The following is a 23,634-nucleotide window of genomic DNA, read 5'->3' as shown; positions in this document are numbered from 1 at the left end:
GGGTACCCGACACGCTCCGGGGGATGTGGCAGAACGAGCCACGGGAAGATTGTAGTGAGCTTTACCGGACGCCTGTGTGTCAGACCTGTGTGCCACACTGGGGGATCTGCAATGCCAAAACTGAAGGGTCACGTTATGGGGAACACCCTGGGGGAGTACAACAATTCCTCTGGCAGTACAGCGTATTTCTGCTGCTACCGTGACAGGGCTCAGACAGATAAAAGCATCTCTTATTTCTGGCTGCATAAACGATTGGGACTGGAAGAGGCAGCATGGGAGCTCCCTAGACAGAAGGAATGTAAAGATGTGCACAACTCAGAAAAGTTATTAAACCTTTGCTAATATTTATTATAGCCTCTCATTGTAGCCTCCAGGTGTAGACCATTAGGAGAAATTTTGTCTAGTTTGGGGTAAGATAGCCTGTAAGACTTTGCTTCTAACCTCAGGCTCTTTCTCAGGCACTGAATGGCTTTGTTTCCACCAGTGGATTCTGTGGTGGCAGCTACTAAGCTTGTTCCCAGTTCCCAGCTGGAACACCAGAAGAACAACTTTCAGCATGAACTCATACCTGACAAAGAGGAAAGTTTAAAGGATCTCTGTGCCCAGAAGAGCCGGAGCTATTTGTATGCTCTTTCTGAAGAAAGCAGTCAACGCAGCTCCAGGCACGGGAGCCTCTGTTCAGCTGGACTGCAGAGCAAGTATCTCACCAGCCAGACCAAGACTCTGCCAGCTAAATCAGTAGCCAGACGGAAAGAAGGAGTAGACCGTGCATATCCCCTGAAACCAATTTTTCACCACAAGGGTATGAGCGTTCCAGTGGTCAACACAGCACAGCTTCGAAGTTCCCCATACATGGAGGAACCTCCAAATAGTAGGCCTAACCCAGCGAACAAAGGGAAGCCTCCAGCAGGGAGGTCTCAGCTAGCTGCAGTGCTCTCTCCTTGGGCAGCAATGCCTAAACAGTCAGCCTCCCATCTACACAGGAGAGAGCTGGCCTACATCCTAAAGTTGGAGGCAGATGGACGGAACCTGGAAGAGGAAATTCAAAAGAAAGAGGCTCTCCTCAGAGAGAAGCTGAGGAGAACAAAGGAGGAGCTTAGGAGGATTCAAAGAGAGAAGGAGCTTGTCGAGGCAGAGGAGAGAAGACACAGCGATGCGGGGAGGACCCATGAGCGAAAGGCCACAAGGCACACCGAAGAGAAAACTTCCCAAGTTGGAGCCAGGCCAGGTGATGGTGCAGCGCAGTCTGCAGAGGCCACTGTCCCCCAGCCTGGCACCACCCTTCACCCCCAAGAGCTGGCCATGGGGAAACTCAAGAAGGAGCGGCTGGTGGCCAGCAACAGCAAAATTCGAGACCGCGTAACCATGGAGCGTTTAGCCTCTTGTTCAGAGCTGGCCTTAAAACATAGCCCTTCTCCCTCTGCCCTCTCAGACCGAGGTTCTGGTGACCACTCATCCGCAGAGGTGCTGTACACACAGGCTGCCAGTGCTGCAGAGCAGGGGGGGCTGGGACAGTGCAGCTTCTGCGGACGTAAGTTTCTCTGCACCAGGCTTGAGAAGCACACGAGTATCTGCAGCAAGAGCCAAGGCACCAAGAGGAAAGTGTTTGACTCCAGCAGGGCCAGAGCTAGGGGTACAGAACTGGAGCAGTATCAGCAGTGGAAGAGCTTGGAGAGGCCTCAGGTAACATGCGGTCCCTTTGCCTCCCTCGATCCAAATCTACTGCTCATGCTCCTTCCACTTTGCCATCTAATTCTGACTGAGGTGCGAGTGCCTTCACGTGTGCCCAGGGCTAAGGGGTACAATCCAGCTATTGCCTCTGAAAGGTTCTTGCCAAATGGATGAAAAGATCCATTTGAAATCTGATAGCTGGGGGGGCGGGGTCCGAACTGACTTATCTTTGTAACATGTACTCCTGGAGAAAGCTCACTCCTTGCTGCAGTCAGGATGCAGGTGCAGGCTGGGTCTGCTGCGGTAAAGCTCTGTGGCATTAGGGGCTGCAGGGAACTTACTGAAAATCCAGGTAATAACATGGGCTATTAAAATGAAGGCAGTGGAAACACGCAGCTTTGTTCCTGCAAAGCAGCTACAGCAACTCTCTCCAGGCCCTACTGCTTGCTTTTTTGGTTATTAGAATCATAGAATGGTTTAGGTTGGAAAAGACCTTTAAGATCATCAAGTCCAACCATTAAACTAACAAACACAGCCATTCCACCACTAAACCATGTCCCTAGACACCATGTCTACCTGTCTTTTAAATACCTCCAGGGATGGGGACTCAACCACTTCCCTGTGCAGCCTGTTCCAATGCTTAACAATCCTTTTAGTGAAGAAACTTTTCCTAATGTCCAACCTAAACCTCCCCTGGCGCAACTTGAGGCCATTTTCTCTTGTACTGTTCTCAAGCTCTTTCTAACTATTGATGACTCCATCAGTATTTCCTTCAAATCCTCCTCAGTACTCATCTTTTTGATCCCCTTTGTGCGACTCAGCTTCTCGGGGAGGGTTTTACATCAACAGGGAATGCCCAGGGAGAGGTGACCAAGTTGGACCCTGAGCATAAGATTGAGAGCGGAGGAGGGGCGGGTGGCCAGCAACAGCAAAATTCGAGACCGCGTAACCATGGAGCGTTTAGCCTCTTGTTCAGAGCTGGCCTTAAAACATAGCCCTTCTCCCTCTGCCCTCTCAGACCGAGGTTCTGGTGACCACTCATCCGCAGAGGTGCTGTACACACAGGCTGCCAGTGCTGCAGAGCAGGGGGGGCTGGGACAGTGCAGCTTCTGCGGACGTAAGTTTCTCTGCACCAGGCTTGAGAAGCACACGAGTATCTGCAGCAAGAGCCAAGGCACCAAGAGGAAAGTGTTTGACTCCAGCAGGGCCAGAGCTAGGGGTACAGAACTGGAGCAGTATCAGCAGTGGAAGAGCTTGGAGAGGCCTCAGGTAACATGCGGTCCCTTTGCCTCCCTCGATCCAAATCTACTGCTCATGCTCCTTCCACTTTGCCATCTAATTCTGACTGAGGTGCGAGTGCCTTCACGTGTGCCCAGGGCTAAGGGGTACAATCCAGCTATTGCCTCTGAAAGGTTCTTGCCAAATGGATGAAAAGATCCATTTGAAATCTGATAGCTGGGGGGGCGGGGTCCGAACTGACTTATCTTTGTAACATGTACTCCTGGAGAAAGCTCACTCCTTGCTGCAGTCAGGATGCAGGTGCAGGCTGGGTCTGCTGCGGTAAAGCTCTGTGGCATTAGGGGCTGCAGGGAACTTACTGAAAATCCAGGTAATAACATGGGCTATTAAAATGAAGGCAGTGGAAACACGCAGCTTTGTTCCTGCAAAGCAGCTACAGCAACTCTCTCCAGGCCCTACTGCTTGCTTTTTTGGTTATTAGAATCATAGAATGGTTTAGGTTGGAAAAGACCTTTAAGATCATCAAGTCCAACCATTAAACTAACAAACACAGCCATTCCACCACTAAACCATGTCCCTAGACACCATGTCTACCTGTCTTTTAAATACCTCCAGGGATGGGGACTCAACCACTTCCCTGTGCAGCCTGTTCCAATGCTTAACAATCCTTTTAGTGAAGAAACTTTTCCTAATGTCCAACCTAAACCTCCCCTGGCGCAACTTGAGGCCATTTTCTCTTGTACTGTTCTCAAGCTCTTTCTAACTATTGATGACTCCATCAGTATTTCCTTCAAATCCTCCTCAGTACTCATCTTTTTGATCCCCTTTGTGCGACTCAGCTTCTCGGGGAGGGTTTTACATCAACAGGGAATGCCCAGGGAGAGGTGACCAAGTTGGACCCTGAGCATAAGATTGAGAGCGGAGGCTGACGGTGGTGCCAGTTGCTCTGACTGCCTTTCCCTTCTGCAGAATAAGCCACCCAGAAGGAACAACTGGCGACAGAAGCACGAGGTTTTCATCCAGACCCTGCGCCAGGCCCGCCAGGTGCAGCAAGTCCTCTCCAAGGGAGGGAAGGTGTCTGACCTGCCCCCGTTGCCTCCCATCGAAAACCCAGACTACGTTGCCTGCCCCTACTGCAGACGCCGATTTGCTCCCCAAGCAGCTGAGAGACATATTCCCAAATGCAAAACCATCAAGAATAGGCCCCCAGCCCCACCACAGCGGAGGCGCTGCTGAGGTGGTGTCCAGCCGCACCTCCTCCCGTGATTCCCCACCTGTTTTCTGCCAGGTTTCCAGCCACCGACACTCGCAGAACACTAGAAACACTAGAACTTGTGTACTTTGACCTGTGCCCGGGTTGCCCCATGTGGGATGCCCCTCAGGGGGCCACTTCTCCCACCCCGTGAGCTCAACATGGCGTCTCAGTGTAGGTGTAAGGCTGGCACTGTTGAGGCAGCTAACAGGGAGGAAAGGCTGTTGCTACAGGCTGTCAGCAGGACAGCAGCCAGCAGCAAACCAGCCATTGATAAGGGGCTGTTCTTCCGAACTGCATTTTTGCCTGCAGGCTAGGGAGGCTTGGGAGCTTTTTGGTTTGTTTTTTTTTTAACTAGTGATATCTGATGTTGAGAGCGCTGCTCTCCTTTAGCTCATTGGTGGCTGCAGACCCCGTTGTTTTCCTTCTCAGATGTTCACCCCTGAACCTGCTAACAGTGACAATGGTTCTGGCATTCATATTGTAGCTACCTACAAAAGACAGGGATGGGAGAGGTTCCTCTTTTTTTTTATCATCCCCCATAGAAAGGACTCTACATTCTTCAAAACTATTTAGCATTTAGATGAGGCATTTGGAAAAGTCAGAGGGAGGAAGCTCTGTAAGCAGTTCATTTTTTTTGCAGCACACAGACTGCTCTGTTCTTCCATCCTTGGTATCTGTGCTAGATGACAGGATCCAGAGCTGCTGCTGGGTCATTGCTCATGCTCCATCCTATTTGCTGTAACACTGTTCAGTTGAATAATGAAAGCTGTGTAGGTAGGTTTGTTCCACGCTTGTTCTGCAGCAGCCCAAGAGTTTATTTGGATGCTTTTCTAGATCGATGGTGACAAGGCTGGGGCTAGGTTGTAACAGCTGAAGATCTGTAACATTACTGTTTAGAAATCCGGTGTGACATTGTTTGGATTGCAAAAGGAGAACTGGGAGGAGTATTGTTAAATGCTTCCTCAACACAAGAAGCTCAGGATCAGACATGGAGTGGGTTAGAAAAGCCAGCAGCAGCAGGCACTTACCTTTCAGTCCATATATCAATTCACATGCCTAGAACAGCAGAGGTACTCCAAGCTAGCCAGGCCCTTGAGGCAACAGAACAACCATCCCAACATGTTAACTTACCACGTACAATAGCTGGGACTCAGAGTCGGGAAAGGGCGGAAGAAGAAATACTTAAGTAAAGAATAATGCCACGCAAGCTCAAAAATAGGTCGTGAATAAGCTCAGACTGGAAATTAGGTTTCTAACCAAGAGAGGAGTGAGGTCATGGAAAAAACCTTCCAAATAGATTAGCACAGGCAAGGAACCCACATTGTTTCAAGATGGACTTGGAAAAGATAGTGGAAGGGAGCACAAGGCAGGAGTTGGAAATTAAGAATCATGATACAGAGCATTTGTTCCCATCTCCAGGCTTCTGGTAGAAAGTGTGAAGAACAGATCAGTGACAGTTCTGTGCCTCAGCATATCACTTTCAGGAGCCAAGAAGGCATTTCCTTCCCACTGCAACCTTCCTACTCGGCTTCTGATTTTTTTTATTTTTTAATTTCCATCCAGAACGTTTAAGAACTGCTACAGCTAAAAAAAGCCAAACACCCCCCGCACCCAGACAGTACACTAAGGAATTTCACATCAGAGAACCTGTTAGCTGTTTCACTCGTTATGTTCAGGGTCAGATCAACAACTAGATTTAATATAAAAAAATGGAGTTTTTCTGTGGGCCAAATTGCTAGGGACCTCTAAAACACAGGGTTTGCGTCCTTCCTTGAGTCATCTGCTTATTTTCATCTTAGTTGCTGCAATGGTAAGGAATTATGACAAAAAATATCCCTTCTGCTTTCTTCTCAAGATGTAAGGTAGTTCTTGGTGATTTTCGCCTCGTGCTAGAGGTCTTTATCACACACTGTTAAAGGGTCTTTTGGGGGAAATAGGTGTCCTACAGACCCTTTTAGAGAATCATCTGCTTATAACTGATAGACAGTTCCTGCACATTTCAAAGTCCATTATTTTTCCAGATTCTGATTTTTAATAGATTAGACCAGTTCTGTCGTGTAAAAGTTGTTTTAAATGGTCACAGAATGGTTTGTGTTCTCAAAGGAAGAATGACTACTTTGTATGAGAAAGTTGCAAGAGGAAGCAAACAAGGAACAAAAAAAATCCCTGTAGCTCCTTTTGCAAGTCCTTCAGTAACACAGCAGCAGCTCATAGTAACCTAGAAAAAGATAAAAACTGCTGGATTGAACTGGACTAGTCAGAAGCTGAATATAAAGAAACCCTCCAGCCTTCAAAGGGTAGACCAGGCTCCCAAAAGAAGTTGGAGAGCTTCTGCCCTACAGATACGTAGGCAGAAATCTTGATCCCTTGGCACACCCTAAAAAAGCGTGAAGGTCCCAGAAAGAGTCAGCACTGCACTGTGCCAGTCAGGTACAAGAGTGTACGAACCTAGAGGGGAGAGAAAAGACAGACTCGAAACAATGGAGAATAATTTGCTATATCCAAATTGATTGGAGAAGCAAGCCCGATGCTCTAACTCCAGAGCTTCGAAATACAGGCTAGCAAGAGGTGACAAGAGGTAGGAAAGGGGTAAACCGGAAGCTTTATGCCAGCCCCCTTGAATTAATGAAAGGCATAACTGAATTAAACAAAGCCTAGTTCAGAAATTCAGTACCACTACCTGTCTTGCAATATTAACTCCGTTTCCCTTACACTGCGTTTTATTGACTGTGTTTAGTGGTCCCTAAAAGTCAGCAGAGTGCAAATGGTGGCTGGGGTAGACACACACAGAAAAGCTTTTGATACTAGAAAATAAATCCAGCTGTTGGGGACTTCTCTTAAGTGACAGGCAAATGACTAACGCTGAGATTGAAACTGCAGATTAAACAAAAGTTACTGAAATTAAATCACCAGGCTTTATTTGTTATCTTTGTTTCAAAGCTAACCATGGGCAGCTCACCCCTCTTTGCTGAGCTATTCTTTCAGGTCAAGGCAGACAGAGGTATCCAGAAACTCTCTGATAACTGGTTTAAAGCTTAGCAACAATTTAGCCAAAGCATCAGGCTCGGCATAGACTTGCCCTGCTGCTTTGCTGTCACAGTTAGCGTTGCCCTGGCACTAGGCAGGCTATGTTATTCTCACCAGCTCAGCTTCCTCTTCTGCTACTGCAGTAAAATCCTCCTCTCCGAGACAGGCTGCATTTTCAGTATCCGAATCTCTGGCAAATTTTAAGTCTTTAACCCAGCTCTGCCTCTCAAGACATTTCACAATTTGCTAAAAAGTTAGAAGTGACAGGCATTAAGTACAGTGTGCAGGAACAGTTGGCCCAGCAGGTGTCAGGCAGGTTCTCGCTTCTGTAGGCCTTAATGCTCAGTTGCAGCTGTTGGGAGAGAAACAGGTACTTCTTCCCTTTGAGCCTCTCTCTTCCCGTTACTCATTTCCCACTTGGCACTCAAACTGTTGAAATAAACACACACACAAAAGCCCCCTGACGTCACTAGGAGGAGATGCAGCAGCAAGAGAAAAGAGTTGTTTTGTTGTTTGTTGTTTTCTTTTTAATGAAGGGACACAGAACCTGCCTTTTTTTTTTTTCCCATAGCAAAGAACCTGCAAGCCCCTTGGCCCTGTTAGCAAAGTTTGTTGTTTTCTTTTTAATGAAGGGACACAGAACCTGCCTTTTTTTTTTTTCCCATAGCAAAGAACCTGCAAGCCCCTTGGCCCTCTTTCTGTAAGCAAAAGAAATAATCAAACAACAGAATGCCATGAAGCCAGCTGACTATATGCATATTTCCCCTTCCTCTCTCGGGGGAAAAAAACCAAAAAACAAAAACTCCAAACACAGAAGAATGAGTTTAAACATTTATTTAAACAGAAACTCCAAACCACCACACCCTTTAACCTTTCAAAAAAAGACAACGACAAACTAGTTTTTCAGCCAGAGTGTCAGAGCAGGCATAAGTTGTGTTCCACTATAACAACTCAGTAGCAATACTAGCAGGAGTCCAACACATACAGAGCTAGCACTGCAAGAAGGGGAGAAGTAAAAAGGGTTTAAAACTGCTCAAAGGCACTTCTGCCCACTTGCCCTTCCGTTTTCAGCCCAAGACGAAGGTGCTGGCTTTAAACTGCTTTTTTTGGTTGCATAGCTGGCTGGTGTGAAATCTGTGGTCTGTAACAGGCACAACCCGGATAGCGTGAATCCTCTAAGGCACATATGAGGTTGTGGAGCACGGGGCATCCTCTGTCAGGGACCCTAATCCTCCACTAGATCCAAGGGGAATCCAGTCTGTGCACCTAGCTTCCCAACTGCGGAGCATTGAGAAATGAGGATAGCAGTGCACTGCAGGAGAGCGACTCCCCTCAGCTTGGTGCTTGCTTATTGGACATGGCTCAGGCTCAACTCTTCACTCCTCAAAGGCACTGCTGCAACGTGACCAACTCAATCATTCCCAACTGCAACAACAACCCTCAAAGCCAGGACCCTAACCTGACAACCAGCTCCAGCGCACCTGGGGGAAAGGAGAGCAGTCTTGCAAGGGCAACCAAGCAACGTGGATGCGCCAGGGTGCATGACACTCGCCACCTCCCAGGTGGGTTGTGCTCCTAGCCTTCCTTCAGTAACAATGGATGGACACACTGGCACCATTCTTGCCCTGGACGCTGCACTGGAGAGACTGCACCTGATTCAGCTTCAAGATACTAGCAATAAGCACCAAAGGAGTATTTAAGGAGCATAAGTAACAAGCAGAATGGTTTGGAATCCACCTCTAGAGACAAACGGGGAACACTGGCTCCCCCGGAACAGTCTCTCAAAAGAAGTAGTCTAGGAGAGGTGATAGAACATCCGACTCCAATAGACCTAAGTCAATTCTAGTGACATGCCATCGATGGGGGTGGTTTAAGGCTAATGAAATCACAACCCCACTCTCACAGCAAAGGTGAGAGGGACTTGGGACTCCTTAGAGGCTTCATGTAAGGCAGGGGAGGCTAGCTGCTCCCAGGGATCCTACCAATCCCAAAAGCTTAGTTCAAAGGCAGTTTGCTAACAAATTTAAGGGGAATAAAATTAACCTCATTCTCTAACAGGAAATGAGGAAATCCTAAGCATCAGATCATGCCTCTTCCCATCTCCAATTTTCTTGGGAAAGCCTCTTGCTTCTAGAAAGAAGGTGAATTCCAGACAGAGACTTGATCATTCATGGTCATTGGGGAAGGCTGCATCCTGTGACCACGGCATTAATGACCTATTCTGGGTAGGAAACTGCATTCCAGCTTCATCAAAACACTGAGTGGAAAAATACTGATTCTTCCCACACCCACACAGAACGTGGGCACCAGGGGCTGAGCAGAACAGAAGCTAAGCAGGGAGCAGCTACAGGCTTACACTAAGAAACCAGAAGCTCTGGCACCCAAACCAGGTTGAACAGCTGGAGCAAGAAATGGGTGACTTAGTCTGAGGCCTGGACGCTTGTCATCTGGTTGGGAAGCAGGTGGTCTGAAACTGAGAACCAGAGATCCCATCTCAGACAGCCCCCGCTACTGCTATTGGAAACAACACCTGATTCACTCATCTCGGTGCACTGCCTGGAAGTTGGAAAGCTCAAGGCACCCAGAATAAAGCCTTTAAACTCTGTCTATACAGGCCACTGGACACAGACACATGGCCAGAAGCTGTGCCTTGAGGCCAGGGACATGCTGTCTGCCATACCTCCCTAACAGGAAGATCTCCACTGCCTCCAGAATGAGACATTCTCTGTTCCCTCTGCCCCTGAGCAGAGGGGAGCAGCCTCACTGGCTGGGCCTTGCCATGTGGTAGGGAGAGGATCCTAGTCCTTCACCCCTCTTGAAGTGAAGGTGGCGAGTCTTAGGGTTCAGCCAGCTTCAGTATAAAACATGTCTCCTCCTCTCATTTACAGATGCAGTGATGAATACTGGGGTCCCAAAGGCAGCTCCTGAGAAGCAGTGAAACAATGAAAGGGCCACAAGCCGCTACTGGAGCCATTGCCATAATGGGGCCGTTCTGCCTCATGTGCAGAATTGACAGATCAGGTACAAAGAGGAGCTGCTGCTGCTGCTTCAATCAACTGAGCTGGCCTAGAGCTCAGGAGCCCTTCCCCTCTCATCTCACTCCTAGTTCATATCAAACGTACATGGGTGCTGCTCTGGAGCCTCCGGCCTCGCTCCTTGTCTGCGAGTGACCTGAAGCCAGGAAAGCCGCTCTCTGCATTCGGTTAGTGTGCTGTGAAGTTAGATGGATCCCAGTGGGCTCAGGAGACTAAAGACTGGAGCGGCACGAGTCCGTTCCCAGGAGACACCAGGAATCTGAATCCAAGTCAGGTTTCGGATCCACTTCCATCTCCTCTTTGGCTGTCTGTGTTCCTTTGGAATGAACCTGCACCTGCCAAAACACACAGCAGTTATCCAAACAGCTCTAGAACTAGCTGCAAAGAAGCTAGCCACCACACAAGGCAGAGTTCCTATTCTCCACAGCCATTTGGGACTCTCCAAGACATCCGACTGCCCATCCCTTCTCACCAGGAGAAATAAAGGGGAACCCCAGGTCCCTCAAGGACTGGACTGTCCTCACAGGAAACCATCTTCTTGGCTTCATTCCTGTTGCTACTACCAGAGCCTGCATCAGCAACTCAAACAAGAGACAGGCACCATGCTCAGTCCCCCCATTCTGCTCTCAGAGGGATGTCTGTTAAGAGCTGCTTCCTTCTGCACAGCCTCCACAATCTACACAGGAGCCAGGATCAGCATAGTCAGCCCTGAGCACGGATGTGCACCCAGGTGATGAGTCCTCACCTGCTGCATTGCCTCCGTCCCCCTGCAGAACCGCTGGAGTTGGGCACTCAGACGAACGGTTTCCTGCTGCAGCTTCTTCTGATCATCCAGACACTGTAAAACCAGGCCTCGGAGGTGCGTCACCTCCACTTGCAGAGCACTGCACATGCAGCCTGCAACAGGAGACGCAGCCTTCCCTTCACCGCACGGCAAGATTGGACTCAGGCAAGTAGGCTGCAGACACATGGATAGAAGTCAGGTCAGATTTGAGTGCAAGGCCAGGAGTTGTATATGCCACAAGAAGAAACCATGCACAGAAAGTGTCACCCCAGTCCATTTCCCGACTTCCCAAACTTCTAGCAGCCAAGGTCAGCAAGCTACTAGTAATTACGTCTTCAGCACAAAGCCACTAACTTCCTCCTTTTTCTGGGAAAGCTGCTCCTGTCCTCCTATTGCAAAAATCCACCTGGTTTGCCCCCCTTTCCCTAAGCCTGGGATTTGTGCATCCTCTTGGGACAGAAAACTACTGGAATAAGGTAGTCTCACAGGTTGTAATTTCTCAGTGATTTCCTCTATCAGTTCTTCTTTCTCTCTCACAGCAATTTCTGCTTTCTAAATTTCTATCTTCTGCTTAGGCTTCTGGGCCCTAGGATTCTTTTTTTTTTTTCCAATTGCATTAACTGCATTTTTCCACAGAACTGATCTCATTATTGTCAATCTGACCAAGCCCCAGCTTTGTGTTCTAGATTCCTGTGAACTGTTCTCTTTGCAGCATCATCTCTGGTTATCAACAGCCCTCTTTTCCTCATCCAGATGAATGAGGCCAATCCAACACCTTCTTCTCAGCTCTCCCCATAATTCAAACATTGCCATTTATGGTCTCCAAGAGCTTTTGGCCAAGCATTCACTTGGAAAACATTACCCAGGGCTCCGTTTTGGGCTTGTTTAATCCAGCAGGTTCCTCAGAGGCCACTTTGAGTCCTTGAAGTTTCTGGTAAGGGAGAGTCTCCTTCTCAGGCTCTGAAGATGCCATGCTCAGAGGGAAGGAGCTGTCAGGCATGGGGATGAATTCAGCATTCTCCAGCTCCTGATTATACAAAAGCAGCACTGTCAGGCCTGCCTGCCTTCTGCAGCTGACTTCATCTCCTCAACCAATGCACCAACACCCTCTTGTGGTAAAAAAAGGCAGCGAGGCCTAAAGGGCTCCCAGTGCAGCACAGCTTGGAGAACCTTTCAGAGCACCCCTTAAAGGTGGAAGGGGCCACTTGCTTTTCCCCAGCCTAGATCCCCATTTTAAGGCATTTCTGAGACACGTTACCTTCCGCAGCCAGCCAGGGCAGGAGCTGCTGTCAGCACTGTTGCCTCCCTTAGCTTCTGTGGTGCTGATCCAGCCGCCCAACTCACGATCTGCTTCCATGGTTCCGCGAAAGCCTCCACTGGGATTGGGGGTCTCTGCTTCCTGTTCATTATCCTCTTCCTCTCCTCCTCCAGTTGTGCAGCTCTGAGCCACTAGCAAACAAGAGTGAAAACTGTACTTTCCCCACCTCTGCTACTCCTGTTGCCGAACCCCAGCTGGAGCAGAGAAGATGCAGAAATTTGGGCTGTATGGCCATGGTGAGAGCACGTGCTAGGGGCACCTCCCTAGCTTATCTCCTAACACTTGCTGCAGGCCTCCCCAAAAGGGCTTGTATGCAGCAGTTTTCTGCGGCTTCTTGGCCCCAGCACTCCCACAGTTCCAAGAAACTGGACTCCCATCTCTCCAGCAGCTGCTCCATAGCCCCCCTTCCCTTATCAGCTCCCTTCAATTTGACAAGGAAAAGCTGAGAGGAATTCACTGAAGTTCCTCAACCACAAAGGCCTTGCTGCATCCATGTTCTTCCTCCTCTGTTTCGTTCTCGCTTTCCCAGCTTTGGGCCATCCCTTCCCATGCACAGCACCAACTAATTTCCTCCCTTTGAGCTCTTCTGCGAGGCCTTTCAAACACAGGACCAAATTGCACCCACTCAAAGTAACCACGGAATGGACTTAAACCACAGCTCCCCAGGGCAGGTTACTCACCAGTACCAATGGACAGGCCACTGCTGTTGGATCGGATTGTTTTAGAGTTTAACACCTTTTCTGCAAGGAGAGAAGCATGCTTTCAGTTAGAGCGCCACGTGGAAAGCAAGACAACTCCTACAAAGGCACACAACAAAGCCAGTGTTGCAGGCCTAGAGCTCAAAGCAGCTTGCCATGTTCCCCCACAGCAACCTGGCCTGTTCCCAGGCAGGATTTACACTAGGTACTGGCAAGGAATACATCATCATGACAAACCCCCCCAAATTTCATCCTGAATTTACACTTACCGACAATGATGATGGTGTGCCAGCCACGGCATGACAGGTCTGGAACGTGATGCAACGACCCAAATATTGGCCGAGGCCACGAGGTACAAATATCTGAGCCGTGAGCTCTCTCAGTTGATGTCATTGCCAGACGCCCATTCCCGCCATTACCCCAGGCAAAGATATGGTTGTCTGAGGAAAGAGAGAGTCAAGAACCGCAATTCCCTCCCTCCCTCTTGGCCTGTAATTGCTATGAGGATCGCAGCCTCCCCACTGTAACTGCTATCCCGAAGTATCTGATCCACCAGCTCCATTCTGCCAGTGGACAAACTGGTAATGAATCTAACAGGCAGCCACCAAGCCAGCACTCTGCAGCCCCAGGACAGCAAATGCTTGGCGCTGCACTAGGACAACTAACAGGTCCAGGACAGCCCCAGCCTAGGAGGATTTCTTTATTTCAGCACAGTGCTGTGGAGGCGGTCTAGGAAATGACCAGTGTGAGCCAGTTAACCACCCTGCAGATCCAGTTCAAAGGAACCCACCACAACTTGGCAAAGACCCACTCACCGTCAGTAGCAGCTATGGTGAATTCATCTCCACATGAAACCCTGATCACCTGCTTACCCCCCAAGGGGCCTCCCAGCAGGTTAATTCCCAGGTGCTTCTTATAGTCCCCAACACCAAGCTGTCCGCACTTGTTGGAGCCGAAGGTCAGCAGGCGGCCTCGCTCTGAGAGGAGGAACGAGGAGACAGTCACAGCGAGGGCCCAACTCTGGAAGCAGCCAGGCATGCAGAAAACTAGCAGCAACAGCCCATGACCAGGAAGGACTCTGCTGAGAAAGCCAGCCAGGCTGAGAGGGGCCAGTGATAGCCAAGAGGAATGGCTTCAGCCTGGAAACACCTTCCCAGCTCCTTCTCCTGTTGCTCCCCTTTGCTGATGCTGGGGGCTGGGATTCCTCACAGCCAGATCTGACTGGTGTCACTTGGGCAAAGCCTAACTCGGTCACAAACGATTCCTCTGCTATCCCAGAGCATAATTCTTCCCCAAATATTTCTTTTTTTCCTTTAGAAAAAATGAAGGCTGACCCAGAAGCTGATGTTGCTGCTTCAGCTGGTCAGGAGGCAACACTGCTGAGGAACAGGAATCCTGGATTCCTGGAGCAGGCATGAGCCCTGATACCAAGAGCAGAACCCTCAGTGTCAAGGGCCAGGCTGAAAGGCCAAGGCTAATGTAAAGTAATCCAGCAACCAGTATTCACTTCTTAATACATAGGGCTCACCATCAATGGAAGCTGTGTGTGTCTTCCCTGGAGAAATGGTACGGATCTTGTAGAAGGACAGCTGCTTGGCCAAAGTAAGGGAAGTGGCGTATGGCACCTCACAGTATGTCTGAGAAAAGACATGTGGGAAAGCACAGAGTGAAAAACACACGTTTGTCAGCTAAGATTAACTCAAGCAGGTCTTGGCAGACCACAACATTAACCTAGACAGTCCCAACACAGGTATGGTAAAGAACTGCCAGAATCCATGTCACTGTCTAAGTCACCTAAGCAGCTCGCTATCTGTTTCCCTACCTCAGATCTGACGTAAGCCCATAGGGCTGACAGGAAACTGAGGAACAAATTGCCTCTTCCCACAATCCCAGTATCTATTGTCTTGGACTGGAACTAACAAATTGGCACAAAGCTAATGAATGCTTTGTCACTGTCACAGGACCTCCATTTCCCCATATGCTACTGACTGCCGGGAGCTGGAGCCAGGGACCAAACACACTTACGTCATGGTTGATTATCCCTGATGTGCACTGATTCAGGCCCAGCTTGTTGAACTCGTTGAGTCCACATGCCAACACTTTGCCTGTCTGGGTGAGCAGGAAAGTCCCATCACAGCCACAGTGAACAGACACTATGTTTAAGGTCTTCGGAACATCCACCTATGTTGAAGAAATATATCCCAAGAAACTCAAAATCCCAACACCTACTACACAGAAGCTAGCACATGGAAAATATATGGGGCTAGAGCAGTGGTTCAGCTCATCTGGGCACTGACAATAGCTGATGCAGCTATTTTGAATGAAGGTGCAAGAATGTCATAAAGTCTACTGCCTAAAGCACACTGAAACTCCGGTCACAATGCAGAAATTCAAGGCATTCTAGACCTTATGTGCAAACATGGATGAGCCAGCACAGGAACCAGAAATGTGGTGCACAGGCATCCTGGCCAGCTGGGGTCTACAAGCACCAGACCCAGTCAGCTGAGCAGGGCTGGGTCTGTGATGTGTGTGTGCGATACTGTGTGATCACAGATATTTGGCTTCCAGGCACGTCCTTGTTCGTTTCTAACCCCTAATGGGTTAGATTACCTCAATTACCCCTAGCACCGTATTTCAAGAGGGTTTTACTTTCAACTCATCTTTAACTCATTATGTCAAAGGCTCCCAGTTGTTTGTGCTGTTGCGAGTTTTCTCCAACAGACCCAAGGTATGCAATTTGGTATTTCCTACTATGCTTTCTACAACATTAAGTTCGACATTCCCAGTTCCAGCTTGGAGATGAGAGCAGTGAAACTCTAAGTCATGATGCTGCCTGGTTTGGAAGCAGCATATCCCTCTGCCATGATCTCTATGGACAAATGAAGCAAAATAAACTGAGGAAGTAAAGTTAAAACCTTTGCAAACTCTGTGATGCCTCAGAAAAGACACCAGTGCCTCAGACAGTTAATATTTCCAACCAGCAACTAATTCGGATTTATGCTCATGCAGATTTTGAGAAGTAGTCGTCACAGCCCTACCTTCTGAGGGGTGTAGTGATCTTCTTCTGAATCCAAGCCCAAGCGCCCTGCGTCAGTGAAAACGCTGCAGTTAGAAATAGCCTCGCAAGGTGCCTGCCCCCAAGAAATGGTATTGCCTCTCCATAGTTCCAAAGGACTCTCCCTACAGAACTAGAAGCCTGCTCCCCTGCATGGATCATTGCCTGCCAATCCTCAAGGTAATCCAACCCCATGCACAGAACAACTGCCCTACCCACAAGGAAGCCAAGCGGCACCCTAGAACTTCCCAGAGTAAAGTCCCAAGGGCTCAGTCCCCAGTTACCCATTCTTACAAAGAAAGAAAGCCCCAAAGAAACAATGTTCTTTGCTCCCAGGACATACCAGACAGCCCTCACCCAGGCCCTGCATTACACACCTGCACCAAGCCACTTTCTGGAGTGGGCATGCCCCAGTGCCTTTAGGTTCCAGGGAGACTACCTACCGTACTCTCCACAGCCCCATGTGTAAACTTCTCTGTTCCTGGTCAGCACTGCCACATGGTTATCTCCACACGAGACCTGCTCCACAGGGTTGGTAAGAAAGAAATCCAGCTGCAGGGGCTCAAGCACTTCAGAGCCATAAGCCTTGTCAACGCCAATGCATCCATAATAGTCTGAGCCAAAGGCATACACCTGGCCCTCATCTGAAGGACACAAAGGAAGCTCAATCAGCACACAGAGCTCGTATTAACCTGCATATTAACCTCTTGGGAAACAGCCAGAGCAACCTCTTTTTTGTAATCCTCCTCCTCTTTAGGGCAGAAGAATGTCATCAGGAGAATATGGAGTCCTTTCTTGTTCACATTAAGATGGATGACCTTGCACCACAACCCACAGCTATTTCAGGTCACCATTGTCAAAAAATCTGGGGTTGAACCCGCCACTAACAGAAACCCACAAATTGATCCTGTGGCTCCCTAAGTCACTCCTCCAGCACACTGAGCATCTGAGCTTATCTCTGTCAAACCTCTGCTTTTCCAGCACTGGCAAAATAAGCTGGAAACTAGCTTGTTGAGAATTATGTTTTCATGGGTAAAAGCAAGATTCAAATTCTTCCATAACAGACAGTATCACAGTTAACACATCTTTAAAAGTACAAGCAGGGTTAGAACTAGACACAGCTACCAGGTCTCAAGCTTTCTGAACTAAATAGCAAATCTCAGATACACGTTTTCTTTTATCATTGGTTGACTTTCCCCACACAGTCCAAAACGAGTTTAAAACACATTCGCATTCTTGACTTCAGGCTCCTCTGTCTTTAATACGGGTGTGTATGGAGGCAACACATGCACTGGTAAGAGCAGGGACTCTGCACAGCCACAAGGAGCTGTGCTCGACACTCAGCTTTGTCACCAAAAAGGTGATCATCATCCTAGCCTCCTTGGGAGTCAATACCTTCCTCTGTATAACAACATTGATCTATCTCCACTACCACACCTACTATCCTCAAAACTGAGTGGTGAGGAACATACAGGACCTTCTCCTTTGTGCACAAAGCTGCTCTGCTAATCTTATTGTGAAGGCAAACATCTCCACAGCACAACAAAGTGAGGGGACGGTGGTGCCCTTCCAGCCCTCACCTGTGATGCACACTGTGAAATCATCTCCACAGGACACCTGGCGAATGGCTTTTCCCTGAAGCTTCTCAACGTGCTTTGGCTGCCGGTAGGAGGCTCTGTCTCCATGTCCCAGCTGCCCGTGCAACTTGGTGCCCCCTTGCATATTCTGCAAGACAAACATCCAGTAAGGTTATGTATCCACAACTCCAGAGATGGCGCCAATAATTACTGTACCTCGAATGAATGAGAGAAGACAGCGAAGAGCAAGAGAAAGTGCGTTAGCTACCTTAGGGAAGAGACTGCTGTCTGCTGTGTGGCATAATGGCAGGCAACATTCTAAACGGCAGCACAGGCTTTCAGGCAGTTATGCACTAACAAGAAGTGATCTGGTGTCAGGCCACCAGCGAGTGAGGAATCCCTGCTCCTTCCTCATCTGCCAGGCTACAGAACCCACTCCCTGCTGCAGGACTGAAATTCAGCTTTTTGACCTACATTTCTAAATCCTAATGGCTGCAAAGAAACCCATAACACGGAACAAATGTCACTGAAGTGGCCAGACCTACGAATTTTACAGGAAAAACAAAACAACTCTGAGTAGTGTTGAAGCTAGAATTAAAATATTAATAGCCAGCTGAATGTTTTCAGTGGTAATTCTTGCAGGTATATCCAGCAAGTGACTTCAAGTTGCTCTCCTCCCATTTGGATTTTTTTCCTCTCTCACTCACCTACCAGTATTTTCTAACCTGTCTTAACAGATTCTGTTATCATTGATACAAAAGCCTGTGGAAGTCTGAAGATGCAGAATACCTCCATGTCACTGACCATCTAAGCCCAAGAAGGCTGGATTCTAATTAAATATGTCAACATTTTTTATTCACTTTAAACTATTCAAGAATTTCCACTCATCATAAAAAGCAGAGTTGTTTAGTATAAGACATCTCTGGTTTCATCCATAAGTTGCCTCACAGATGACATCTGTATTACAGCAAGGTCACTCATCCCACCCATACCAATCTCAGAAAACCTTCCTCAAAAATACACAAGCCAACAGAGCATCACAAAAAATCCAGTCAGTTTCTTGTAGTCAGGAAGGGGAAGAAGAGACGTTTGACTCGGTGTCTGGGCCTACAAGTCCACCACCTACAATCCTCAAGTGCACAGCAAGTCTCCAATACGCTTCCTGTCATGATGGAAAACTTCTCTCAAAACCACACTTGCCTTGGCAGACTTGGGTCAGCCCTGAAGCAGATGGCCTCAAAGTGTCTGCTGCAATAAAATTTCTTCTTTTCTGAGCTGCTTGCCCATCTGATTCTACCAGGCTCATGAACCAGTCAGCCCCGGATCTGGACTCTCCTCTCCCACCCTTACCCCCTTCCTGCAGTTTCTCTCACTTACCACCCAGGTGTAGAGCTCCTTCTCCACTGTCACCACAGCAAAGTGAGTGTTACCAGCACACACCTGGCGTGCACTGCAGCCACTTTTGATGGCATCCAGCTTCTGGGGGGTGGACTTCCCGCCCCCCCAAACATACACCTCACTAGTGCGCGAAGTCACCACTGCAATGGGAGCCTCATTCATGGTACTTGACCTGCACAAGACCCCCCCCCAGAACACACATGCTTTTAATAATGAGTTTGCGTTCACTGTCATCACTAATTTTCCTACTGTTGTCTATCAGTTTCCTCTTCACAACCATTCATGGCTTTTATTTTCACAAACTGTTCTCTTTGTTGGGTGGTTGTGAGGCCTCAACTGCTACAGACAGACTCAGGATCAAACCAGTCTCAGCACAGCAGAGAAAGCAGCCTCCAGGAAGCATTTTAAAAAGCCTACAACCCAATTTTATGTCATTTTAAAAGATTGGGCTTTCACTGAATGGCCATGGAGCTGTACTCATTTGTGAAAAATGAAAGCCTTACTAACGGTCATGCAATCTTGCTCAAAATACAGAAACATCCATAAGCTTCTAACTTCCCTCTCTCTTTATTTAAATCACAGGCTTCCACCTGAGGGCAAAAATATAACTCTTCAATGCAGGTAAGAATCAATTCGCAAGCAGCTTGCAAAATGGAAGTTGTAATCTAAGCAAACTGTTGTGAGTAACCCATCAACTGAAACAACTTCACATAAAGTGCTCAGATAGTAATTCCAAGTTTGTGAGGGAAAAAAAAGGTGAAATTCTATCTGACAAATCAACAGAAAAACAGCTATACATGTCACGGAAGCTATCTGCTTCACGGAGCAACCCTGCTTACAGGCTTGCTGGAGATTGTGGAGAACCTCTGCATATGTCCAGTTTTATGAAAGATATTCACATTCATTTAATATTCAACATTCATGCAGTCATATTCTTCCTGCTCAAGGGACTCTGTGTGAAAGGAGGGATCTATACTACATCCTCAGATATGTAGGCTGTAAAGACTACATATCTCAGCAGGACAGATCAGAGCCATATGGGACCTGCTGAGGTAAGGCTCCAGCCATACATATAAGCAGGACATAAAAGGCAGACTAAAACGTGGGACAATAACCACATAACAACTGTGTCAAATTCCAAGCATTTAGGGATCTTCTAAACTCTACACTATTCCATTAAGGTTGTCACAGACTAACACTCTCAGCAAAGTTCCTCTCTGGGGAGCTGTTCTCTCCAGACCTTTTAAACACACGCCCAAATAATTACCTTGGTCGCTTATTTGGCCCATTAAGCAGTGTGACTTTCTCTTCCATCTCCCTGCCAAAGGAGAAAAAGCAGTTTAGGAAACAGTAACATCATCCAAAGCAATTTACTGACAAGCAGCACACACAGACCACTTTCCTTTCCACTAAAATGCTGCTCCCTCTTGGAGGCAGCTGTTTACCAGCTCACAGCAATACACAGTAAGTAGGGCAGAAGTAACGAACCATATAGCTAAAAAACTTCCAGGAGAGCTGAAGACAACAAACTACATGTATACCAGAATGTGGCCAACCAGTATACATATTGCACAAGAATGACCTTAAATGGCTAAATATTACCAGGCTTTGGGCTTTTACCAGTGCACACAGCAAGACAAAACTCAAACTTTACTGATCGCCAAGTAAAAGAATCTTGGTGTAAAGGACTAAGTCTGCTGTCCCCGAAGCAACCAATGTGGGATCCAGACAGTCCAGAATTATGGCCCACCTTTCATAAAAAAACCACTGTGTGCAGGGTGATGGTCAAACCGAGCAAAAACGGGCCACTTTCAATGCAACTCTCTCCAGAAGAGGGAGGCAAGAAAAGGAGAAAGTGAGGGTCTCTATATTGCATAATGTGTATCTTTTGAAAGGCCTTTTCCAATGGCCACAGGAGGATCTCTGTGACCCTTCGTTCACAGAGATTTGAAGAGCAGGATCCAGCATTCCTCAAAGAAGCCTCAGAAAGGGATGCCTCAAGGTTCTCCATACAACAGCTTCTAAAGCAAAGGATGCAGAGACCTTTCTTACCATACCCATGCACCAGCAGAACACAGGGGTTGATCAAGAAAACAAGACAGCAAGAACGCACTTCTCTCCTAAAGAGGATGAAGCGTACTTCAACAACTGCCTCACATCAGGCCAAATTAACTTAACGACTTTGCTACAAAAGCATAAGCGCCACTAGTCTGCACGAACCCTCCTGTTCTCCCTGACACCTGTCCAGGTTTCAGGCAAGACCATCTCATTACCTCCTGCGTTTGCTGAGAAGGGGATGTTCAAGCAATTCATCTGCCGTGGGTCTCTTCTCTGGATCCTGAAAGAAGCGAGCAACAAGTCATTCTCTGGGAAATGCTCATCATCTATGATGACATCTTGGGCCTCATTCAAGCCTGCACGGACCTCCTTCCCTGACTCCGTTCAGAAGGGAAAGGAATAATTCAAATATTTGGAATGAATAGGGATAACTGCCAAGGATGTGCAGGAGGGAATTCCATGCTCTGAAGGTATCAATACTATGTTTGTTTTTAAGAAATTAACTCCCTGCAGAAAGCCAGTCACAGTCAGAAAGTCAGATCCTTAAGAGACTGTACTGAGACAATGCTCCCACCGCTGCAGCACTAGATTAGAAAATAATAGCTTCAGCCCATTAAATAATCGTTGTCAGAGTAAATCCATCACTCCTCCAGAGCCTGCAGGACTGGATGGCATCTTGAGACCACGCTTTCAGAGGACTGGAGGAAGACCAGCCTTAGTGATGCCTCACACCTCACAGAAATTACTTTGCATCAACAGCCCTCATGCTGAAAAGAGGCATGTCATTCCCCTTCACCCCTGAATTCCACGGCTTAGGCAGCTGGGAAGGGGTGTCTGAAAATTAAAAAAGTATTTTGCCAACCTGATCAAGGCAGGAATTCACCATCTGGATCAGCTCCCGGGAGTAGACAGTGGAATCAACCTCCATGGCGCGATTTCCCTGTACAATCTTTACACAAAGGTTCAGGGGATTCTAGGCAGAAACCAGAAACCAGCTGTAAGGGAACTGAACTGGACAACGTGCCCAATGGGGAGAGATGCTAGGGGCCACCATTATTTATTTCCTCCTTCTCTGATCAGGACACATCCTTCTTCCCTGCTTGGTAGGTTCTCCAGAAACGTAATAATAATTGCTACAGAAACTTCTGATAGCTAGAACTTGGTGGCAACATCCAGCTTTTCACCAAATTCCCTAACAGTAGAGGGAGGACAGGTTTCTCTCTGCATGGAATCTCCTATGCAGCACATTGCCATTGAAACACCACACAGCAGCAAAGTCACTGGGGACTCGGTAGCCATGGTGAGAGGAAGTCGGAAAGGACGGTATTTTCACATCAGCTCTTTAAAGGTTACAAAATCTTGCACCATGGCATCTAGCAGCTTTTCCCACCTCATGGCACAAGCTAGCAAAACACATATGCCAGCCAGCAATGCTCCCTTTCACCCTCTCCATGACAGCTTGAGCACATTTCTCTTTCACCCAAACTTTGAGAAAGGGTAACAGGATTAAATCCTATGAAACCCAGAAGCTGGAACTTTTTGCTACCGAATGCTGCACAAAAAATTCACAGCTAGTAATGCTGAAAAAAACAGAAAGACTACACAATTACAAATTTTCTCCATATAGAGGAAAGGATGTCTCATTCACAACCATGATACAAATTAGCACAGCTTGTGTTCTGCATCTGGTAAACCCAGGGCTGCAGACAAGGGTGGGTTTGGCAGAAGCCAGCAAGGCACCTGCAGTGCAGGGTAGGGGAAATCATGCAGACATTTTCTCTGGCTATAGTTGGCGCTCACATGCCACCATTTTCTTAATCAGTAGATTTAAACAACTGTGAAAGGAAAACGTGAGTTAAGAAAGCTATGGGCCAAGTGTGAATCTCGGGGTGATAAAAAATAAGGTTACTCAGTCCATCCTGCTTTGCAGGCTTACCGTAGCATCAAAGGTCCTCTTCAGAGTAAGCAGCTCAAAGATGACACAGCCCACAGCCCAAATATCTGATTTGAAGTTGTATTTCACACCCTGGCAGAGTTCTGGGGACATGTAATACGGAGTTCCCACCAGCTAGGAAAAGTAACAGTTAAAAATCAGAAATGATACAGCAGCCTTCAATTCAGCAGCTCTGCATCCATCATGTTCACATGGGCCCACGAGCATCACAGCCAGACACAGCACTGACACAGCACTGAAGTGACACAGATGACACACCCTACCAACATGCTGGAGGGATGGGAATGAGAAGCACATTTCTTCCCTTCTTGTCCACGAGCCTCAGCCTGCATTTCTTAGAAGATCCCAGACATCCTCTCTGCTGAGATCCTGATGTGGTGTACATCAATAGAGCAGTAGTCACAAGAACGCAGCAAGGACTTGCCCCTCTCTTAAATATACTACATTTAGAGGCAATCAGGGGCGTATGTACTGACCAGGTATATGGAAGCCCTCAGAAGAGGTTGAGGGAAAAGGGATCTAGCAAAGCTTCCAAACACAGATGCCAGCCCACAGCTATGGAGCC

General features: G+C 47.8%; 2 protein-coding genes across 6 annotated transcripts in view; one reads left to right on the top strand and one right to left on the bottom strand.

Moving 5' to 3' along the window:
- The first annotated feature begins 465 nt into the window (after window positions 1-465).
- On the top strand, window positions 466-4,417 carry ZC2HC1C (zinc finger C2HC-type containing 1C). Its single transcript, XM_009646592.2, has 2 exons — window positions 466-1,683; window positions 3,880-4,417. The coding sequence occupies exons 1-2, from the start codon at window positions 466-468 to the stop codon at window positions 4,144-4,146; spliced, it is 1,485 nt and encodes a 494-aa protein (XP_009644887.1). The 3' UTR covers window positions 4,147-4,417.
- A 4,574-nt stretch (window positions 4,418-8,991) lies between these two features.
- NEK9 (NIMA related kinase 9) overlaps window positions 8,992-23,634 on the bottom strand; it is a 23,488-nt gene continuing 8,845 nt past the window's right edge. For 3 of the 5 annotated variants that reach the window (XM_035902013.1, XM_035902015.1, XM_035902017.1), the window contains 18 exons: window positions 23,052-23,183; window positions 21,978-22,088; window positions 21,331-21,395; window positions 21,115-21,177; window positions 20,325-20,375; window positions 19,037-19,229; window positions 17,663-17,807; window positions 16,526-16,726; window positions 16,066-16,112; window positions 15,053-15,208; window positions 14,556-14,664; window positions 13,843-14,004; window positions 13,297-13,467; window positions 13,010-13,069; window positions 12,270-12,460; window positions 11,874-12,038; window positions 10,973-11,185; window positions 8,992-10,562 (listed from right to left, as the gene is read on the bottom strand). In XM_035902013.1, the coding sequence (XP_035757906.1) occupies window positions 10,440-10,562; window positions 10,973-11,185; window positions 11,874-12,038; window positions 12,270-12,460; window positions 13,010-13,069; window positions 13,297-13,467; window positions 13,843-14,004; window positions 14,556-14,664; window positions 15,053-15,208; window positions 16,066-16,112; window positions 16,526-16,726; window positions 17,663-17,807; window positions 19,037-19,229; window positions 20,325-20,375; window positions 21,115-21,177; window positions 21,331-21,395; window positions 21,978-22,088; window positions 23,052-23,183 (2,358 nt within the window). In that variant the 3' untranslated portion in view covers window positions 8,992-10,439. The remainder of the gene's footprint in view (window positions 10,563-10,972; window positions 11,186-11,873; window positions 12,039-12,269; window positions 12,461-13,009; window positions 13,070-13,296; window positions 13,468-13,842; window positions 14,005-14,555; window positions 14,665-15,052; window positions 15,209-16,065; window positions 16,113-16,525; window positions 16,727-17,662; window positions 17,808-19,036; window positions 19,230-20,324; window positions 20,376-21,114; window positions 21,178-21,330; window positions 21,396-21,977; window positions 22,089-23,051; window positions 23,184-23,634) is intronic. The other 2 variants (XM_035902014.1, XM_035902016.1) reach the window with 2 other exon arrangements.

The sequence above is a fragment of the Egretta garzetta genome, unplaced genomic scaffold, assembly GCF_000687185.1.
Source record: "Egretta garzetta isolate BGI_Z169 unplaced genomic scaffold, ASM68718v1 scaffold79, whole genome shotgun sequence".
NCBI classification, from domain to species: domain Eukaryota; kingdom Metazoa; phylum Chordata; class Aves; order Pelecaniformes; family Ardeidae; genus Egretta; species Egretta garzetta.
The sequence above is the reverse complement of the archived record's forward strand: the minus strand, read 5'-3'. Positions and strand labels throughout refer to the sequence as shown.